This window comes from Dasypus novemcinctus, chromosome 3 (genome assembly GCF_030445035.2).
Source record: "Dasypus novemcinctus isolate mDasNov1 chromosome 3, mDasNov1.1.hap2, whole genome shotgun sequence".
Classification (NCBI taxonomy): Eukaryota; Metazoa; Chordata; class Mammalia; order Cingulata; family Dasypodidae; genus Dasypus; species Dasypus novemcinctus.
Genome location: NC_080675.1, coordinates 36,419,403 through 36,442,245, shown reverse-complemented (window position 1 = coordinate 36,442,245; position 22,843 = coordinate 36,419,403). Strand labels below are relative to the sequence as shown.

Genomic DNA, 22,843 nt, shown 5'->3' with positions numbered 1-22,843 from the left:
AAACTCTGGACTGTCCATGTGCTAGATGGGCCCTGAGCCTCATCAGAATTGCATCTCCTACTCTCCTGCTCAGTGGACTTACCCAGGTCAGCTAACAGAGAGGTGAAGATGGTCAACCACCACACCAGGGAACCGAGGGTGCCTACAACTGCAAGCAGGAGAATTGCATCCATCAGCCACGTGGGATCTAAGGCCCCCCTCGATTTAGAGGTGGAGTGGACACCACCCTCCCAGGGTCCACAGGATGGAGGAATAAATTATGGATTAGAGTGAACTTACGGATATTCTACTATAGAACTATTGTGACTCTAGCAATTGAAGAAATTGTATCATTGGTGTGGAGACAGTGGCCAGGGTAGTTGCTGAGGGCAGGGAGAGGGAAGAAGGGGTGTGATGTGGGGGCATTTTTAGGACTTTGAGTTGTCCTTAATGATATTGCAGGAACAGATGCAGGACGTTATATATCCTGCCATAATCCATTGAGTGTACTGGGAAAGACAATAAAAATTTTCAAAAAAAGAAAGAAATGAGCCCTTTGCCAGAAGAGAGAAGATTGGAAGCTCCAAGGGAAAGGAAAGACCAGGCAGAGATCAGTGACCACCTTGCTTCAATACGTGGCAACTGACTTTGGTGAGAAAGCAACCTTGAGTTGGACTTTCCAAGGCTTTGTAACTGTAAGCTTTTACCCCAAATAATTACCCTTTATAAAATTAAAAATTAAAAAAAAATGTTTTAAGACTTTGGTAGTCAAGGAGAGACGTTTAGAAGGGATTTTGCAACTTTTAAAAAAAATTATTATTTTTTATTATCTTTTTTTTTAAAGATACATAGATCACACAAAGTGTTACATTAAAATACAAGAGGTTCCCATATACCCCACTCCCCGCCCCCCATCCCACTCCTCCCACATCAACAATCTCTTTCGTCATTGTGGCACATTCATTACATTTAGTGAATACATTTTGGAGCACTGCTGCACCGCATGGATTATAGTTTACATTGTAGTTTACACTCTTCCCCAGTCCATTCAGTGGGTCATGGCAGGATATATAATGTCCAGCATCTGTCCCTGCAATATCATTAAGGACAACTCCAAGTTCCGAAAATGCCCCCATAGGGATTTAGCAACTTTGGGAAGCCATGGTGGGTCCCCAACAGAAGGTAGTGAATGAAAATGTTTCTTCACCTGTAAAATAGAGATAATAACAGAACCCACCTCATAGGGTTATGATGGAGATTGAGCAGGGAAACAGTGGAAAGTCCTTGGAATGGTGTCTGGCAACACTGAGCTCTATGTAAGTGGTAGCTATGATTATAGTGATTTTCTTAGTGCCTAAGATAGTCCTTGGCACCTAGGAGGCACTCAAAAAATTTCTAAATGAGTGAAATGAATGAGTAATTGGGCAAATCTGTGAATGTCATAGTGGAAAGAGCTCTGAACTAGAGCTCAATTCTCATTCCAGCCATGCCTCTAACTAGCTATGTGACCTTAGATCAATCATTTCATTTCTCTGGGCCTTTAATTTTCACATCTGAACTGAGGGATCAACCTGACTATTGTCAAGGTTCTGGCCAGTGCTAATATCCTATTATTCTGAAAAATAATCAGAGGGTGTAAAAGAGGAGAATAAGTGATTATATATCCCTTGGTATAGGAGATTGAGGAAAATAATGATGGTACTTGTGAAGTCAGAAAGTTTGGAAAGGGAGTCAATTTTTTAAGTACACTGGAAAAAGATGATAAGGTCAATGTATATCTAAAAAAAATTTAGGTGCACATATAATACATGAATCCATTTACTTTATAAAGTTCTCAAGTGGGACCAGTTTTGCTGTGTTGAGGCATGGTGAGCTTGAGATGGCAGCAGGTCGGCCAAGTGAGATGCTAGGGATATTGGGATGCCAGTGTGAGGACAAGAGGTGCAAGACTCTGGAGTCATCTGCAAAGAGGGCTATTTGAAGTGGGAAGGTCTCCACGTGAGGGCATAGGCAAGGAAAGATTGAGAGCCCAGGAGGAAGCCTTGAGGAATACTTCCAGGAGGCCTGGAAGGGCCGGGAAAATAATGAGGAAACAAAAAAGGAGCTTATGAGCATAGCCAGGACCCAGAAGAGTGCACTGGCGAGGACACCAGGAAAAGAAAGAGTTTCCAGAAGCAGGAAGAGGTCCACAGGCCAAGGCTCACAGAGGAGGCGGTTGGGGAGCAGGGGCTAAGCAACGACCCTCTTCAGCTAATACAGTAATGTAAGTACATGGCCCTGAGGCTCTGGCAGGAAATGTGTATTCCTGAAACCTTGCAAAATCAACAGCTATATTTCAAAGTAAAGTTTAATTCAAAGCCTAATTACTACAACCAAATATTTTTTGGTGAGAAATAAAGTGGCTGAGAAAAATCAGCATCTGGGTTTAAAACAAGCCTGCAGCTGCGCTCTTGTAGGACTGGCTACTGTTAACCATTAGTCTTTTGAGTTAATTAGATATTACTGCAGGCTCTGTTGAGGGCACAGCAGTGGTACAGACAAGCCCACAGTAGGTCTGTGCTAAGATGACGCTCATGCAACAACTACACCCCGCCTCCACGTTGCAGTGAACTCACTCATCAGTGTGTGACATTGGTCTCAGGACAGCCGCTGAAAGCATGTCACCAGCGCTTGGTTGTCAGAGTTGCATCAGCTTTGCATTCCATGCACTGTCCTTTACTTCACAACCTGACTTGCCCATTTTGACCCATATGCGTTAGAAATTCCTTGGGATGATTCTGCCTGAATAAGGCTCTTAGTCCAAGTCTGTGTTCTCTTTTTTACATTTGGCCCATACAGAATATTGCTAGGGCAGCACTGTCAAAACAGCTGTCACCTCCACTGACCCACACTGCTTCTGGGTCATCAAAACCAGGCCTGGTCGGACATGCCAGACTTCCTGCTTCAGGTTGCCCCAGTACCACAGGCTGTCTGACTGGTGGTCTCAGACACTGAAGGAGATACTGTATGACAGAGAAGAAGCCCCTTTATCAGCCGTAATAGAGATCTGTAGCTGCTTGGTACACTGAAAAAATTGGTAACCAGAGGATCATAAAAAGTGATACATACCTTAAATACTTTTTACTAACATTGGGCACGGAGAAGAATATCCATCTGACAGCCTTTTGAGGAGGACAAAAGACTTCTCTTTTATTATGGGTTCCCATGATTTTAATGTCTTTCTTAAATAAACCACACTCAAAATAAACCATTGATTTTCAGTGTCTTTAAAGTGCATCAAGAATGGAAAGACACATTTGAAGCAACCTTTATGTAGACCCCTTCTAGATTTTTTCCCCCAAGATTTATTTATTTATTTATCCCCTTCTCCCCCCACAGCTTGCTTGCTGTCTGCTCTCTGTGTCCATTTGCTGTGTGTTCTTCTATGTCTGCTTATCTCCCTTTGTTGTGTCATCTTGCTGCGTCAGCTCTCCGTGGGCGCAGGCCATCAGTTTTCTGCAGGCGCGGGCCACCAGCTCTCCATGGGCGCAGACCATCAGCTCTCCATGGGTGCAGGCCAGCCTGCCTTCACAAGGAGGCCCTGGGAAGCAAACCCTGGGAAGCAAACCCAGGGCCTCCCATATGGTAGACGGGAGCCCGATCGATTGAGCCACATCTGCTTCCCACCCCTTCTAGATTTTTATGATTTTTTCCTTATTTTTCAGTTGTCTCATCTGTACCAAATTCATTAGCAATTGCTTTAGCAGACTCAACTTTATGAAGATGTTCCAAAGCATTCAACTGCATCTTCATAGAAACAACAACACTCTCTCATTTTGCATTAGTTTCATTAGTTTGGGTACTATTTAATGAACTTACACTGTTAAGATACCAAATATGTCTAGCATAATCAGATTTGGGAACACACCCAACTGACTGGTGTGAGCAGATGTGTGGGCATACCAGAGTGTAGGCTACTGGCTTCCAGGCTTTACGCTGTCATAGACATCTGTCAGTCCATTTTTCAGGACAATGCAGAAATTTGGTTAGTCCAGCAAGTGGCTAGAGTTTCCCTGGTGTCATTAACTTGTCAAACAACAGAACAGGTCCTCTCTGGTCTTCCCTCTCAATCATTCTATTTTTTGTTCATACCATTCACCCATTTTCCCCAGATCATTCTACTTGGCACTGGAGAAGGGGGGAGATTCTGAAGAAGCAGGGGAAGAAGGATGAAGGCCATGCTTGAAGAACAATGTCCTGACAACTGAGGGTCAAGAACCTTTCTTTAGCCTGAGCTGAGGGGCCTCAAATGTCCTCCCTTTCCATTGTTCATTCACTCCACCCGTGCAAGGCCAGTCCTGGTGCTCAGTACAGGGATTCAAAGCTGGGGAGGACACAGCCTCTGCCCATGAGGAGCCCTCAGCCTTATGACGGGGACAGCATAATAAATGATTATGGTGAAGTGGAGTTGAGTTCCCTGCTTGACGTATATAGAGGTGCTCTCTGGAGCCCTGAGCTGGGTCTTGTAAGATTATGAGATATTCAGGTAGAGGGCACGGAGAGAAAGGAAGGACAGGCATTCTGTGCAAAGGACCCACACAGAGGCATGGAGCCGAAGGGGATTTGGTATTGTCACAGTGCCTGAAGTGAGGGAGGACGGATGTCAATGCACTGGGCAGAGACAGGATCATAAAAACAGTATTTGCCATGCTAGGAGCCCAGCCTTTCTTCTGAAGTCACTGAGAATTCAATGGAGGCTTATAGGCAGGGGAGTAATGGGGTCAGATATGTGAAAGGTCATTCTGAGTGGAGGACAATTAGGGTGAAGAAGGGCAAGGAGAAGAAGGGAGTTGTCAGAATTGGAAGATGAGGACCTCATCTGATCCTGACCTGCAGAAGCTTTCCTAGTATCCACGTAGAAAATAATATTTTCCGCGGCACGGTGATGGGCACCTAGTAGGGGGGGGAGGGAGGGAGGGAGGGAGGAAAGGAAGGAAGGAAGGAAGGAAGGAAGGAAGGAAGGAAGGAAGGAAGGAAGGAAGGAAGGAAGGAAGGAAGGAAGGAAGGAAGGAAAGAAGGAAGGAAGGAAGGAAGGGTGAGTGAACAGATGGATGGATGGATTTATGATGACACTACATTGCTAGTTTTGTGCATGTTTTAATTTCTCTTTTTCCTTCAGCCATCTATCTCTGTAAGAGGACAATGCAGAACAAAGCAAGGCTGGAATTGGCAGATTATGAAGCCGTAAGTATGGTTATTTTCCATGCTAGATGTGGAAGAAGGATAAAAACGTATCTGTAGCTCTGGTTAAGCTTGTATGTTTGTTTTTCCCCCTCCAATTCCTTTTCAGATAGTGGAAGGGAAGTCTCTTCAACTTCCTCTCTTTTGTTCTCATGTCCTCTTACTGTCACAATGAAATTGCATCTTTGTATAAAGACCTCTCAGAGTCAACAATAAGAAAACAAACAACTCAATTTAGAAATGGGCAAAGGACTTAGACACTTCATGAACCAGGACATAAGGTTGTCACTATGTCTTATAAGCAAATGAACAAATGTTCATCATTAGCTCTAGGGAAATCCAGATTAAACCCACAATGAGATAGAATTGAACACTTATTAGAAAGGCTAAAATAAAAAGTAAAGTACTAATAATACCACAGCTAGGAAGAATATGGAGCAACTGGAACTCTGATATGTTGCTGATGGGAAAGCAAAAAGAGCCACTCTGGAAACTGGTTTGACAGTTTGTTACAAAGTTAAATGTACACCTACCATATACCCAAGCAATTCTACTCCTGGATACATATCCTAAATAAATCAGAACTTATGTTTACACAAAAGCCTATACATGAATGTCCATAGCAGATTTATTTCTGGCAGCCAAAAGCTGGAAACAACCCAAATGCCCTTCAGCAGGTGACTGGTTAAACAAACACTGATATGCCCATTCAATGGAATACTTACTACTCAGCAGTAAAAAAAGGAATGTACAATTGATACATGCAGCAACTTGGCTGAATCTCAAAGATACTATGCTGAATAAAAGAAGGCAATTTCAAAAGATTATAACCTGTATGATTCCATTTATACAACATTCTTGTAAAGACAAAAGACAAAATTATCATAATAGAAAATAGATCAATGGTTGCCAGGTGATATGGTTGGGAAGAAGGTGTGACTACAAAGGAATAGCAGGAGGGAGATTTATGGTTGATGGAACTGTTCTGTATTCTGACTGCGGTGGTGATTACATGAATCTATGCATGTGTTGAAATTCATAGACCCATATACAAAAGAAAAAAGTCAAATTTACCATATGGTAATTGTTTAAATAAAAATTTTAAAATTTCATCTTTATACGCCACTCATCCCACCTTGGCAGAATCTAAGAACAGCCCTCAATCCAAAAGATAGCATAAAATGTGTATCATATGAGGTATAAACTTTTCCAGCTTTCTTACCCTTCTCTTCTTTCCTTCACAAGATGTGATTCCTTATAAAACTTAGAGGTCTCACCATCACACTTGTATCCATCCATATGTAACAGAGCCAGAAGCTAAGGCACAGACTCACAGATAATTTTTTAAATCTTTTAGAATCTTTTCCTAAAACCAAACTTCATATGGGTCACAGAAACCCATGGAAATTGTCTAAATTAGCATGTATCTTCCTCTCTCCTCTTTCCAACACACCCTCCAGTGGAGGGGCTGCTGAGCTGTGAAATGACTGAAGGACTGGAAGCTATGGAAGGAGAGGCGACACTAAGGGCAATAAAGAAAATCATTTCTTGGATAATCCAGCATTAACAGAACCTTGATCTACCCACCTTCCAAATGCCCCGCCCACTGTCTTCCAAAACAAGCATGAGGCCCTGCTCTGCCAAGCCTCATGTGTCTGCTCTTAGGAATCTGTGCCCAAGCCTTCCAACCCAGCTGGGTCATCACTGCCCTTTCCACAGCCCAAGGGAGAATGTGCATGCTACCCAAGAGCAGGGATATGCATGATCCTGCACCCCCTTTCACAGAGGTGCTGGGCATGGGGAAAAGCAGTAGAGGAGGATGCAATGCCAGAGTCAGGCCAGAGCCCTGGGACTTGGCTAAAACTTGCTTAACAGTGGGAGTCATTAAGCATGAATGTGCTGGAACATTGTGATCTTTCCAAGCAAGCTCTGGAACCATTGTTCTGTGGCTTTGAGCACCCTGTGCCCCCATCTGCCCTCATGCCACATCCCTTTTTCAGAAGACTGTGATTTTACTCTTTGTGCAACCAGTGCAAAGACGGTTAGTTTCAATATGGCGACATCATTTTCCCCACATTACTGTAGGAAAGACCTGGACAGCAGAAGCACGTGGCCCCTCCAGCCTGGGCTTCTCTTCCCATACTTCCCATCTTTTAGAGAAAGGTCCTATATCTGGAAATAAGACCTTGATGTATTTTATTCAGTTTTCTCTTCTCTTGCCAAATACTGTTCTGCCCTGGTATTTGTGAAGAAGGTGGCATTTTCAGGTTGAAAATCCACATAAAAATGGTTAGAAACTATTAATAAAAAGCATTTTGTTTTCAAAATGCAGTCATTTCATCCATTTTTCTTATTGCAAAAATAACATTCTCTTTGTAAAATCAAAAATCCAAACAACAAGGAAAGAACAGAAAATAACCTGTAATCCTTCCACCCTTCAAGGTAATCACTCAGCTTTTCTCTGTACATACACTTTTTTCTTTACAAAAAGAATGAAGCCATGCCATAAGCATTGTTGTTTAAACTGCTTCTTGTCCCAGCCATGTATTGTAGGTATCTAGAGTCTTTCCATGTCAGTACTAATAATCTAATTATCATTTTTAATGGCTGCCTGGAATCCCTTGGTATGACTATCAAAATGTATATGACTACTTCCCAATTGATTGACATTTAGACATTACCAGTTTTTATTTCCTATGAACTGTGGAAGAATCAAAGAGACAGTTTTTTAGAGGTACTTGTACACCAAGCCTTGGAAATAGCTGTGAGTTTATGGGTGATGCTCTTCAATTCAAGCTCCTTTTATATTAATAATCCACTAATGAGAGTAATCAATTAGGTGTTGGCATGAGCTCTATGAAAATACATAACATAATGTATACTCTGGCCTTGTATTCCATCAGAATTAGGTGGCTCATTAGGAGACCTGTCAAACTCCCCTCCTCACCAGCCTACTGTTCCACTAGGAAAATCAACAGACTTGGAGAAGATTCTTCTTCCTTCTCCTCAGAAGTTAACCCTGGACACATTTTCTTTCTAGCTATTTTTGAGTTTTCCTTCCACGGGCACCACCAACATAGACATTCTCCTCAGTGCACTTCTGAATTCTGATTTTCAGAAAGCATAAAGCCAGACCCTCTTAGTTCTTTCCTGCAAGCTTCCTAACTTCTAGCTGGAAGATGAATCCTGAGAAATCCGTCCTTGGTTTTGCTCTCTGATATGCCCAGCCCAACAGGTACAAAGACTATCTCATCCTTCCCCCAAATCCTGCACAAAACAGTCACAAAGGCTTCCCAGCAGCCTTTATACCAAGGGTTGTGTGAGTTGTGTTCTTGTAAAACACTCAAGAAGAAATGAATCAGATGAACCATAGAGACTTCAGATTTGATAGGCGTGTAAGTAAATATTAATCAGCTCTGTATAGCAGGGTATGGTGCAAAGTCAAGTTGGGTTCATGTCCAGTGGATTTAAGTGGGCACTGCACTTCTGTTGGGAGTAACCGAAAGAGGTGGCTGCCATGTGCTCACTTACGATATGCTCACTTACAATGATTAAATACTTTTTGTTGGTTTCCATTTCTCATTAGGAAAACCTAGCAAGACTCCAGAGGGCCTTTGCAAGAAAGTGGGAATTCATCTTTATGCAAGCAGAAGCACAAGTAAAGTAGGTGAACTGAACAGAAACCTTTGCAGAGAGAAAAAGACTCTGGAATTTGCAGGGGGTGTGCACAGTGGAATTGCCAAAGTGGAGTTTCCCTCCACTGCTGGTCAGCTATGGTTTGTCATGTTACTCTCTCATGAGAGCAACTGAGAAGAAACTAAGAACAATCCACTCTAAAACAATTTTTTTTTTTTAAAGATTTATTTTATTTTAATTCCCCCCCTCCCCCGGTTGTCTGTTCTCTGTGTCTATTTGCTGCGTCTTGTTTCTTTGTCTGCCTCAGTTGTCGTCAGCGGCATGGGAAGTGTGGGCGGCGCCATTCCTGGGCAGGCTGCACTTTCTTTTGCGCTGGGCAGCTCTCCTTATGGGGTGCACTCCTTGCACGTGGGGCTCCCCTACACGGGGGACATCCCTGTGTAGGCAGGGCACTCCTTGCGCACATCAGCACTGCGCATAGGCCAGCTCCACACGGGTCAAGGAGGCCCGGGGTTTGAACCGCAGACCTCCCATGTGGTAGACAGACGCCCTAACCACTGGGCCAAGTCTGTTTCCCTCTAAAACAATTTCTAAAGTGTGTGCTTCAGCAGGTAATGGGGAACCTCCCAAATATAGAACTCTGAAGTGTAACCTTTTTCCCAAAGAGATTTCCATTTAGTCTTCTGTGCCCAGAGGCAGAAAACCATCACGCCCACTTATTCACCTGGAGGTCTGCAGATTTCTCTTTCATAGGAAAACTTGTTCGAATTTTAAGGAGACTAATAAATACCCTCCTTTTTCTCCACGCAGGGAAGGTTATTACTGATAAAACTAGATCATAAGGCTGGCTTTGCAACTGGGGCCATAGATCTTCACCCTGTACTTAAACTTGTCCATGCGGGCCAAAGCTATATATCTGTAGGCCTCGCCCACCAGGGCAGAGCTGACCCCTGCAAGTTTACTTCATGCAGGTAACAGCCACCCTGACTGTTACGCCTGCCGCCCACTGACCATCCGGGTGCTCCCAGGGAGGTGGGCACAGGCACTGGGTGCTGAGCTGTGGCTGGAAGAGCCCTTTGGCACCTCAAGAAGCTGAAGGTTGGAGGCTCGGTGAGTGGGTGCAGAGGAGGCTGGGATTCAACTGAGACCAAATTTTACCTGTGTACCCAGAAGCCACCAGGAAGCAGAGAGGAGTGTAATTGGAACTTTCAGAATCAAACAGTATCACAGGTTATAAAAGGAGGGGACATTGTCACTTCATATGTATATGGTATTTCTCGATTAACTTTTTTTTATTAACTCTGTGATTACATTATAATTGTGGACCATTTAAGTACATGATAATTATCACAAAAATCACAGGGTGATTATGGATTTATTTCAGTCCAGTAAACTAAAGTGCTCCGGAGAGAGCGGAGGACCAGAAGTTACATGGCAATTAACCTGAGTTACTTTTTACTTAGATAATATGAAGGAGTACATCCCTTTTAAAAAAGCCTGTTATCTATGCTGCTGATTGAAATATAAAGCATCTGTCTTTGTCACCTGTAATTTCCCCCTGGCAATTTGCACCTCCCCCAAGTGAAGCAGGTGATACTTGCCTTCTGGATCTTGTCACATGCCAAGGCCATTATTCTGCTTTAGAAAGCCAGATGGTTTAAATGACTTTTAAAATACATAATTGCAGCATTTTGAAGACATCTCTCTGACTCTAAAGCAAATTTCCAAATTTGAGGATGGAACATCGGCAAGCCTGTGGGTATTGTCAGTCCTACGATAGTATATGATCTGCAATATCCACTTTGATGGGTGACTATGTTGACAGATAATTCAGTTCTTCATAATCCAAATCTTAATATTTCTAACAAGATAGTTGCTTTCCTTTTCCTCCCTTCAGCACACCATGTTCCTTACATGGGTATGGTAATTTGTAAGTCCAGCTTAAAATAAGTTTTCTTACCCACGTACAGACTTTTTGAGGTTTCCTGAAACGAGTTGTAGACCTCTATTTCACAGCTTTGCAGAGAGTGGGGACCCCACAGGTACCAATTGCCTTGTGTGCCCTTAGTTCCCAGGGGCAAGAGACAAAAGGGAAAACCGAATACAAAAGCCTCTGCTTTCCTTTCTTTACTCTTTCAGGATTGATCGGAAAAAGGACAAAACAGAAAGGAAGATTTTGGATAGTCAAGAACGAGCCTTTTGGGATGTCCACAGGCCAGTGGTGAGAAAGCTTTGCCTGGTGCTCTAAGGTTTTTCATTTTCCCATTTCCTTCTCTTGAAAGAAAACACTCTCTTTAGCCACCAGGTGTCTCATTCTTACAAAAATAGCTAAGCTTTGTGAAATTGGTTTTGCCGTTCATTCTCATCATCTCAGTAGATTTTCTAGAATGTCAGTCCCATCTTTTATAAGTATTCATTCATGAAAATATGGAACTGGAAGTGGGGGAGCCTGGGGGAGTTTCACCAGGGGATCTTTGGACCCCAGAAGTTTGTATTCCCCAAATAATTATTTCTACTGTTGTTCAGCTCTAACTCTTAAGATACTCTCTTAAATATTTCTAATATCAGATTATTAAAACAAATCTTGATTTCCCTCATGAAATGGAGTTAAAATTAAGTGAACTATTGCAGATTTTCTAAAAACTGATTAAAAGCAAAAACAAAAAAACCCACTTCCCATCCCAATATTTGGGACTTTTTAGGTAATTGCATAAGCAAAATTACAAAGGCAGTAGCTGAAGTAATCTTGTCATTTTGAATAATAATTTTGCTTTCTAAAACTATACACTATCCCCTCTATATATCATCATTAGACGTTGGGTATGTTTGAGGTAAGCTTTTATATTTCATATGCAAACTAAATGGAGGAACACATTTTGAAGATGAAACATCCTTGTAAAAAAAACATTGTAAATGATGTAGTGAAAATTATGCATTATTTGTCATGCAAGAGATAAAGATTGGGCTGATGGTGTCATTTAGGCTAAATTGGAAGGGTGCTTTTTGCTTAGTATTTATATGTGATTTTTTTCTCAGCCAGGTTGTGTGAACACAACAGAAATGGATATCAGAAAATGTCGACGTCTGAAGAATCCGCAAAAAGTTAAAAAGGTTCGCTAGTTCAGCTGAATTAGAAATGTGTGATGTGAAAAGCGCTTCCATTTCTGGTGCTGTTCAAGCAGTAATTTGCTATTTGTATTTCCTTTGAAACCATTTCATTCATTCATGCTAGAAATATTTATTGAGTGGCTGATGGGTGCTAGGCCTTGTGTTTGCACCTGGGCTAAGTGGCAAGTCCTCAGGGGGCCACATTCCTGTGAGGGATAAAAGGAGCCCACAGGCAACAGCTCCCTGAGGTCCACACTAGGGAGTGGCACAGGAGAACCCAGGAGGGGCAGCGAAGGCAGACAGGCAGCTGCACAAGGGCTTCCTGGGAGCAGGGTCAGGTGTGCTGACACCTGGAGGACCCAGGACAATCGGTTCTGGGGGGTGCAGCGGGGAGGGGAGGAAACGAAAGGAACCAAAAGTGGAAAATCACAAGTGAAAGCAAAGCTCAGCACTTGGAAGCAAATGAAAGTCTTTTTGTCCAACTAGATCATCCCAACTCAAATCCTCATCCTGTCCAACTGTGAGTAACCCTGTGATCGCTTGTGTTTCATTTTATTGGAGGGGACCATGACCTTGGCATACATGTGAGTCACACTCAGACTGCCCCAGGGTCTGTACACCCCATCCTCACCTCAGCCCAAGGGCCAGATTGTGGGAGAACATGGCTGTACCCCATGTTAATTTCAAAAGGTTAGAGATGTGTCCCTAAGAATCCCTTATTTTTATGAAAACTAATTATGGATCTCTCTTTCTTGTACATATATGTAGGTGCATAAATGTGTATATATGTATGCATATTTATTTCTTAAAACTTCTTGAATCTACTCATATATTTTGTACTTCACTGAGGTAATGATGCCCACTTTATTAAACTTTATAATATTAGTCTTAAAATGTCATTATTTAATCCATAATTCTAATTCTAATATGTCAAAATTTCATGAGGCACATAGCCACCCTAATCTTAGCCCTTCTTTATTTTATAGATTTCAACTGTACATTCCATACTCTTCATATTTTTGCGTGTGTTTTTTTCCTAAAGCAAAGATTGTCTTTAGTATGTCACTAATACAGAGGACAGCTTGAAAAGTAGCCATAGGTATGGGCATTTGAAGAAATTGAGGCCAAAAAAGTGTTTCACTTAAAACAAAAAAGATCCAAAACTCTGCCTTCTCAATTTTGTACCAGTATTGTGTATGACCAAGAAAAAATCTAGAGGAATCTTGTGCATCATCTTCAGCAGTCATTCTGGGGGTTTCTCGTGTCTCAGAATCACCTGCATTTTATAAAAAAGCAGTTTTCAAACCCTATCCAAAAAGATTCTGACTCAGTTGATCTGGGAAGGAGCTCAGCAATGTGCATCTTTACCAAGTACCCCCCAGATGATTCTTTATGGATAATCTATGGACCACATTTTGAGAAACACTAATATACAAGGAGGCAGTTTTCAGCACAATGAAAAGAGCTTTTCTAACAATGGTAACCCGAAGATGAGTTGAGCTGCTTCAAAAGACAGAGTTCCCAATCATTGTGAAAATTCAGGCTGAGGCCAGTCTGCATTGTCTGGATGTTAGAGAGGGGTTTCCAAGCCCCAGCTGAGTGGTTGAAGCAGCTGAGTGGTTGCAGTAGTCAGGGTTCTCCAGCTGGCTCACATGACTCTGGGAACTGGCAAGTCCAGATTCTGCAGGGAAGGCTGCAAGTTGGGAACTTGATGATGTTTTCAGTGAATTCCCCAGGAGAAGCTGGCTGGCTGAAGTAAAGCTAGAAATTCTTCCTGACTGCTGAAATCATCTGTTCTCCCTTTAAGGCCTTCAACTGACTGGATGAGATTTCTCTCATTACTGAAGTCAGACTCCTTTATTGATTGTAGATGTAATTAGCCATCAGTTGGTGAACGATTTAAATCCATGAAATACCCAAACAGTAACAATCAGGCCAGTGCTTTCTTTGACCAAACATCTGGACATCATAACCGAGCTAAATTGATACATGAATTTAACCATCACAGTGGTTCAACTTTGAGGGTACATGATTCTATATTCTGGCTTCTCCTTCTCTAGTCAGTATATGGCGTAACTGAAGAGTCCCAGTCGCAAAGCCCTGTCCACATACCTGCCCAGCCAATCAGGAAAACCACAAAAGAAGACATCCGGAAACAGGTGACTAAATTACTGTGCTCCCAGGAAAAACAGCCAGTTTGAAAATCGTTTGATTGTTCACCTCTGAAGGTTGAGTGATCTCTGAATACCTGGAAATCACACTGGATACCAACTGTGGTTGACTGGACCCTTTGAGGGTCATGTGTGACTAAGCCATAGATCAGGAGTAAAAATTCTCTACCAAGTTCCTCTAGTGGTTATTAGCACAGGACCTAAATGAGTTACTTCAATGCCACAAGATGACTGCTCTAATAGTTGGGTTTCCCACAGTCTGCTGTTGGAGAATACTGGAGGAAGGGACTAATGTCACAGGGTCCTTAAAATTACAATGCAGTTCCAGAGTAGACCAGCTCAGGGCACCATATTTCATCTGTGATTCAGAAGAAAAGTTTAAGAAAAAGAAAGCCCCACTCACAATGCCATTTCAGAATTACTAATATTTGGTTCAGTCCAGGTCAGCATACAACGGTTAATTACATTGTTCGCAATTTTGTTCAGTTGGTGCTGATGCAAGTTAAGGACCTACTCTTTACATTATGTTTTACTAGCTTCTGCTGGGAGTGACCCGAAGGAGGAAAATTTTAGGTACCTGCTCTTGACAAGTTTATTATCGGGTGGGGAAGAGGAAATAAATGCGTGTAAAATAACCTATGTGATGATTCTAGCCAACTACACCAAGCATAGAGGTGTGTGAAAGGTGAACAGACAAAAGGTCACAGGGAGTTAGTCAAAACTGATATTCACAGTGCACATATTACCTGTCCTTGTTGTTGCTAAGCATTGTAGAATACACCCTGTAACCACTTTTGGGAATCAAGCACAGCACTATAGTGCAGTACAGGGCAGTATGTGATCTAAGGCTAAATGGTAGAGTGTGAATCTTACGTGTTATAGGAATTTCCCAAAGGGCAAAGTGGTATAAGCTGGAGGGTTGGGGAAACCTTCTGAGGGGCGGGGGTGAATCTTGTTGGAACTATATAGGATTTGGATCCGTGGGGTGAAGGGGGAAAAGAATTCTATTTTGGTCTTAATATCCCTGTTTTCTCTTTCCCCAGATAACATTTTTGAATGCACAGATTGACCGACATTGTTTAAAAATGTCCAAAGTGGCTGAAAGGTATGTGTCCTCTCAATAATATTGCTGCTTTCTTCTAGTTTAACAGAGGTGAAATGTTACCTGGTTATGGTAAGTTTATATATACAACTCCAAAAGTCAGACTGTAGTCGTTCCGAAAACTGATGAGTAAAACTCTACAGGCCCTGTGTCCTGTGTGGGTATAACCAAGATAATACACCTCCCTTGACTGATGTCCAGAAATGTCCTCTAGTTACAGCTTTTCAAGGAATGACCATGGGACCTTGTCAATCAAAGGAAGAATGTCTTTAAAGGCTACATAATATACTTTCGCTTTCAGCCCCTTGATTAATTTAAATGGAATTGCTCCCTTTCCAGCTATAAAATGCCCAGATTCACTTTATAGGGCAAAAAAAAAAAAATAGTATATGCCCTTTGAGGTCCTGGCGGCGTAAACAGAAGGGGATTGGATCATCAGGTTTTCCGCCTCCACACACCATCAACCACCGAACTGCATCGACACCATCAACCACCCAACTGCATCGAATCAGTTGTAAAAGCAGTATTTGCACCTCCCACCTGGTTTCAGCAGGAACGTTTGTGCTACAGTCTGCACCAGTAGCTGGTTCCACTCGGTTAACTTTCGGGAGACTCAATTTTATCAACTAAATGGTCTGCTCTTGAACTCTTCAGTGAAGAGAGGAGACCACCTGGGGTATCTTTATGTTACAAATCTAATCAGGCACCCAAAACTGAACATTTGCTCATCCATATGTTCTCGTTAAAGCAATTTCTAATATCAGAAGAAATTAAGGGCTTAAGTCAGGTCTTAGCGTTTACTGGACATTAGAGCAAACTGGATCCCTTAAACCCAGCTCACGCCGGGGGCACTGGCTGTATGATCAACCTGCAAACCTGTCTCCCCTGCCTCTGGCTTGACCCACATCTTCTTTCTAAATAAATAGCAATAAATTGAGGCTAAGGAAACTCTACCCTGAAATCAAAAACCCTGAATTAATGGTCTGCCTTCAGGAGGCTGAGGCCCTCCCTGGGACTGGGCTCCTACATCTGGTTGACATCTCGTGTCTATTCCAGGGCTTCTCATCCTCGGCACTGGTGACATCCTGGTCTGGCATTACTTGTAGGGCCTGATCCTCACACAGTGGAGGATGTTTAGCAGCGTCTCTGGCCTCTACTCACTGGATACCAATGCCACCATCCCTTCTCCCCCAGTTGTGACAACCCAAAATGTCTCCAGACATTGCCAAATGTCCACTGGGGGGCAAAATCTCCCCAGCTGAGAATCACTGCTATTCCTGTTTTCCCTAACGTACGTGTTTCAAAAGAGTGCCCGTGGCTGCAGCTCAGCTTGCACTTGAGAAATCCATTTTTCTGGCATTGCAGTTTCAGGTAGCTGTAGGAAGCACATCCTCACTTTGATTCTGTGAGACTTCTGGCTGGAGTACCAGGCTCTAAAAATGCTTTTTAGATCTCTTTGGGTTTCCTTTATCCTCTGGAGCGAAACAGCCAGGGATGACCTCAACTCTGTTGGTACCACAGCCTGTGAGGCCCTGCAGGAAATGTTTCCTTCTCACTTTCTGGCATTTTCTGAGAGGTGGTGCTGACAGTGCTAATGTCTGGTCTACAGTAGTGTGCTTTAGAATTCGCAAGGTACTTTCTCTAATCCAGGAGACATCTTCCCTTGGGTCTAGTTGCTCAGGTCCAGTAGTTCTGTGCATGGTAATCTCAGAGAGGTTGTTAAAAATGGAGATTCTCAAACCACAGACCCAGGGCCCAGAGAAGCCTGCATGGGTTTCTGAGGATCTGATGAAGCCATTGCCTGCTCTTGGACTGATCCAGGAGCTTGGGACAGAAGGGACATCCAGCTTCATCTCACTTTCGGGGTCTGGGAAAGAACCTAAACTACTCAGCACGAGGTGGGCTTACTCACACAGATGTGCAGAGGCAGAGAAGGGAGGAAGTCACCGTGGGGGAGGGGGGCCAGGCCCGGCCCTATTGTTTGTTTATTTACGAGTAGCAGGGAGGGGTGGGGACCTGGTACAGGTCTAATGAGGCATAAGCGCCTGCTCGCACTGAAGGGATTATTCCAACCAACTACTCCTCACTCCCCAGCCGTGAGTCACAACCCAGCAAAGGCTGGATTTTATTCCAAGCAGCCACAACTGGCAACTTCTCAACGTGACACAAGGGTTTTTCATTAGAGCCACAGGGAGACTCCAGACAGAGAGGAGGAGGGAGAGGAGACGGGTGTTAGCAGGAGATAAAGCAGCCTGCAGCCGGGGTCTGTCAGGGCCCTGTTGGGGGGCGGGGGGACAGGGTGCTTCTGCTCGGCTTCCCAGAGGTGAAAGCTGATCTCGTCTCAGGTGGGCGTAGAAATCCAAGGTCTATTTTCCCTAGGCCTACTCCAGGTGATAAGTGTTAATTAGCTAGAAGCCTTCAGGCAAGGGACTTCATGCCCCTGAGAAAAAGGCGAACGCCTGAGGTTTTTTTTTCCACTTCGTTTGCTGAGAACTGATTGGGGGGTGGAGGTGAGGAGGGGATGGTGGTAAAGAAGGTCCAGATCACAAAGGCAGGAGTCAGGGTTGGGGCAGGCTGAGGCAGGCTGAGCCAGGGGAGGGCAGGAATAGGGAAACTTTGCAAAGTAAAGGGGCTGAACAGAGCAGGTTAGGAGATGGAGCTGGAGCCAAGCACCGGGGGAGGGGGGGAAGGGGGCAGGGTTTGAATCCTGTCTCTGCCATTTTCTAACTGTGACCATGGGTAAATTACTGCATCCCTCTCTGCCTCTGTTTCCACCTCTTTAAAGGGGAGACAGCAGTAGTGTTTAACTGGTCGGGTTCATTGTTATTCTATGGTACTTGGAGCAGTCCTTGGCACTTAGCATGCATGCAATGAATGTGAGGGATTATTATGATTTTCCAGTGTGGTGCTTAGTGGTGCTTTGAAAAATGAGCAGAATCTGAGGGCATGAAACAAAATGAATTGGGAGTATGGTGCTCTGAAGACCAGGGGGTGAGGCCCTCAGATGACACTTTTGTGCTAATGCAATTCTTCCCACCTGGTTCCTCTCTCCTCTCAGTCTCCCACACAGAGAACCAGCCTAAGGCTGGTCCTGGTTGCTCACAATCTTTCCATCTCCTCCACTGCCTCCTCAGGCACCACTAATCCCGCACCTTTGGGGAAGAGGGTCACAGATGAAGAGTTTGACTCTTCTGTGCAGATTTTCTCAGGTCATCCCAGTTTCAAGTATTCTGTCCCATTGTCCCTGTGATTGCTTAGATGTCCCTGAAATGCTTGCATCATGGCAAACCAAACTATATTTCTTATGTTGCCTTTTGTACCTGGAAGCAGTACAAAAGCCCATCTGAGAATGTTACCAAATTTTTGCTTTAGAGAATATGTTCCCTGCACATACAAGTAAATTTTCCAGATAAATAACACTTGACACGTTAAGCATTTTATTTTAACTATTGTAAATGGGAATCTTTCTTAAATATGGTGCATAGGCTTGTCTTCTTAAAGAAGGGACACTACATTTCAGTTAATTTTTCTGGATAACGCAGAATCAGGATTCCTATACTGTGCTTTAAAATTCTGTCAGCCACAAACTATTTCCCCCTCCCTGAATGCCTCAGATCATTATGTCCTTTGAGTCCCGGTTTCTACTTTTCACTTATTGGGTATTTTTCTTGTTTGTCAACATGCTTGTCTCTAGTAGCCCTTCCTTTGTAACCAACCCCCATTTCTAATCTACAGCATACCAGGTATATCAGTGAGCTACTGCTGCATAACAAAGCACGTCAAAAACTCAGTGGATTAAAACAATAGGCATTTATTATTGCTTACATGTCAGTGTGCCAGCTGGCTCCACTGGGGACATGCTTGCCTCTGGATACAGCTGTTGATTGGGGTAGGTAGCTGATCTTGGCTGGGCCGTCTCATCTGTTTGGCTTCAGCATGATCTCTCATCCTCTAGCAGGCTAGTATAAGCTTTTTCACAGGGGGGTAGCAGGATTTCTGAGAGAGAGAAAGAGAGAGAGCAGAAGCACACAAAGCCTCTTGGAACTGACACTCTGTCACCTGTACTGCATTGTCATGGCCATAGCAAGTCACAGGCCAGCCCAGATTCAAGGTCTGGGAAAGTAAATTCCACATCTTAATGGGAAGAGCTGCAAAGTCACACAGTAAAGGAGTGGATATTAGTGAAGAGTTGGAGACTGTTTTGCAATTGATACCAGGGAATCAAATAACAAAGCTCATTAGCTTTGAGCCTAAAACAAAAATACAGAGTGTTCTCCATTGAGGCATGTTCTTCTAAATAATGAATAATGAGCCTTGGGGCATGGAATTTGTATCACCTGTAGACTGTTCAGAGGCCCTTTTAGTTAATTATTCTCAACTATCTTCCCTGGATAGTTGAAGTTTCCAAATAAATGAGGTCTTACTCTTCTTGGGAACAATGCCCCCAAGGGATTCTCTTTCATTCACCCACACCTTCTGCCATGTGACCAACCAACTTGCAGAAAGCAAGAATCTGCACATTTTGTTTCCAAATTGACTGGAAAGTCTCTACTTTCTGTTACGTTTCCCATGAGAATTCTCCCCACTGGTAGTGCTGCTGCGCAGTGCCCTCGGCACTGCACGCAGGCGTCATGTCACGATGCTTACGTGTGGAGAGAGCAGGCTGTTTAATTTTATATCTGCTTCTATACTTTGCTCATCCTTCCTGTATCATTAGGAGCCATTTGGTGTCACAGCTGACTGCCGGATTGATTTTTTTTAATATCCTCCGGCTTGCCCATCTCTGCGATTGCTGCAGCTCCCTGAACTGTGCAGTTCCTAAACTATGATACTGGAATAGAATCTGATGAGAAAGGAAAATAAAGAGTTACAGGATGCTGGTTGCTCCTCTGCCTCCTGACCCTCAGCAATCGTGAAATGTAATTAATGAAATGAGATAAGACAGCCAGCAACGGGATGCCCTAAAAGTCTATTAAAAACCTGCTAGGGTGATAGACGTCTATGAACTGAACATCTAATGATAGCTTCAGGGGAGGAAAAAAAGGAGCCAAAAAGATCATTACAACTTAGCTTTTATGTGATTCAGGACACCATGGGGTCCTTGCTTCTCCTTTCTCCCAGCACATCTTAAGTGACCAAAAACAAAACAGCCAGCAGTAATATTATAGCAGGATTGATTGTATTGATACCAAGGTCTAAGAAGAAAAAGGACCCCAACACCTGACCCTGCATATCCTCTTCTTTCTGAGGGGTTAAATGCACCTGCATGTTCCTTTTCTCATCCCCGGGTTGCTCTGTGGAATATATTTTCTTTGGGTGACCTGCATAAGGAGTTCTTTTTTATATTTTCTCTCTTCCCTACCTTCTCCAGCCTGAAAAGAAAAAAAAAATATATTAGATTAAACTTGGAGCCAAACTTTCTTCTTTCCTCTCGGTCTACTTTTTTTTTTTAAGATTTATTTATTTATTTTATTTCTCTCCCCTTCCCCCAACCCCCACCCCAGTTGCCTGTTCTCTGTGTCTATTTGCTGCGTGTTCTTTTTGTCCGCTTCTGTTGTTGTCAGCAGCACGGGGATCTGTGTTTTTTGTTGTTGTTGAGTCATCTTGCTGTGCCAGCTCTCTGTGTGTGCGGCACCATTCCTGGGCAGGCTGCATTTCCTTTTGCGCTGGGCAGCCATCCTTATGGGGCGCACTCCTTGCGCATGGATCTCCCCTTTCGCGGAGGGGGGCACCCCTGCGTGGCACAGTGCTCCTTGCACACATCAGCACTGCGTGTGGGCCAGCTCCACACGGGTCAAGGAGGCCTGGGGTTTGAACCACGGACCTGCCATGTGGTAGATGGACGCCCTAACCACTGGGCCAAGTCCGCTTCCCCTGGCCTACTCTTTATTTTCATTTCTCATCAGATCCTATTCCAGTATCATAGTTTAGGAACTGCACATTCCAAAGCTGGGGGTGCAAACATATTCTCTATTCACCCCGTTTTCACATTCAGTTTCTGGGTTCCCTTCTCATATAGAGGCCCTGTTTTCACAATGAGTCCTTTAGCACATTTTTACTGTATTTCTAAAATAGGAATGATAGTGATCATCCCACAATTCTTTAAATTCCATGCTTGTTTTCTCTTGAGTAATGGTTTCCCATAGCCATAAACCACACCTCACTGTCCCCTTTCCCTGGCAGTATTGTCATCTTCTCCACACCAGCTCCATAAGCCAAATGCCATATATGTCCTTCGCTCTTGGAATTCCTTCCTAGGCACCTGTCTTATTTTGTTTTTTGCCATATTCCACACAACTTGTAGCACAATTATGAGCTTTTTTTGTTGTTAAGGGAGAGAAGATGAAAGCTAACAATGTTTTTGTGAGACTTTTTCAAGTAACTAGAGCAAAGGTTTTCTCAGTTCCTTTCATTATATGCTTCCTCAGCAGCTATATCAAAGGCAGATCCTAATTAGCAATCTAGGTTGGGAACGATTTGTGTTAATAACCTTGCCCCATGACTGGTTCATGTAGTTAGAAACCATGACTTTGCTGTGAGCTGACGCTCCATCTTCCAGTGATCCAGAGAGCTGTACTCTATGTAATGACACCAGTAGGTGCTGAAAAATGTCTGCTGAGTGACTCACTGACCACCGACTGTACCCCTGGCAGCCATCTGGTGGATTCTTACCACTTACTACAAGGGGGAGATAAAGCAGGAGTACACAGACAAAGCAACCAACTCTGCTTCTGCTCCCTAAGAACCAGTTCAAAGCACCAGATGATGGCAGGTAGCACATTTGCTAAAGGATGGTATATCGGAATCTTCTAATGATGGGAAATTTTTTCATTTGATAAATCAAAACTATTTTCTAACCCAGAGGTTCTTAACCAGGGGTCTATGAGCTTGAATTGAAGTTCAAAAAATTATTCTTGTGGAGACATGTTGGTGTGGGTGTGATATATTTATTAAATAATACACAGTATAGTGTGGACTTAGTAAGGGGTCCAGAACAAAAAAGGTTAAGAACCCCTGTATCAGAAAGAGGAAGAAATGAGGAGACAAGTTTCAACACTTTTGGAAGAGAAATATTCTTCCTAATGGACTTCCTCTGGATTTCCTAGATTCATCTTTTTTCCATCTCCTCCCCAATTTCTGCTTTTGTGCCACTGCATCCAATGATCTGTGGACTGTTGTTGCTTGGGTGTTTTTGTGGGCTGGGCATGGGACAAAGCTCTTTGCTCGCCTGACTCGTGGTGGCCTTGCTTGCAGTTCCATCTCTTTTGCTCTGTTTGCTTTCCCTGACCTGCTCCAAATCTTTCTGTGGCAATTGGTACTGACTTTGCCTGCCTGGTCTTTCCATTGCCTTTGTGTGACCTGAGCAGATTTTGATCAACTTGTTCTCTGTCAACCACAAGGAAGCCCATGTTTCAGGGAGGATGGAGTCTCTCTGACAAATGGTAAAGGGCTGCCTAGACAAAATTGCCTTCATTCTCTGATCACCTTCGGCCCTCTTCAACTGTGTTGATTTGGTTGGTTCCAAATGATAGAACTGCAGCTGGAACCTCACTCAGCAAAAAGGAACATAGATTGGCTCACAGAATACAAGGAAAAGCTGAACAGTTGAACTTTGGGAAGAGCGGGA

The 22,843-nt window shown here is 43.4% G+C and overlaps 1 protein-coding gene across 5 annotated transcripts in view; it reads left to right on the top strand.

Annotated features, from left to right (window-relative positions):
• RGS6 (regulator of G protein signaling 6) overlaps positions 1-22,843 on the top strand; it is a 620,371-nt gene that overhangs the window by 514,370 nt on the left and 83,158 nt on the right. For all 5 annotated transcript variants that reach the window (XM_058293121.2, XM_004452000.5, XM_012522723.4 and 2 more), the window contains exons 7-12: positions 5,138-5,202; positions 8,786-8,862; positions 10,975-11,056; positions 11,872-11,946; positions 14,004-14,102; positions 15,158-15,219. In XM_058293121.2, the coding sequence (XP_058149104.1) occupies positions 5,138-5,202; positions 8,786-8,862; positions 10,975-11,056; positions 11,872-11,946; positions 14,004-14,102; positions 15,158-15,219 (460 nt within the window). The remainder of the gene's footprint in view (positions 1-5,137; positions 5,203-8,785; positions 8,863-10,974; positions 11,057-11,871; positions 11,947-14,003; positions 14,103-15,157; positions 15,220-22,843) is intronic.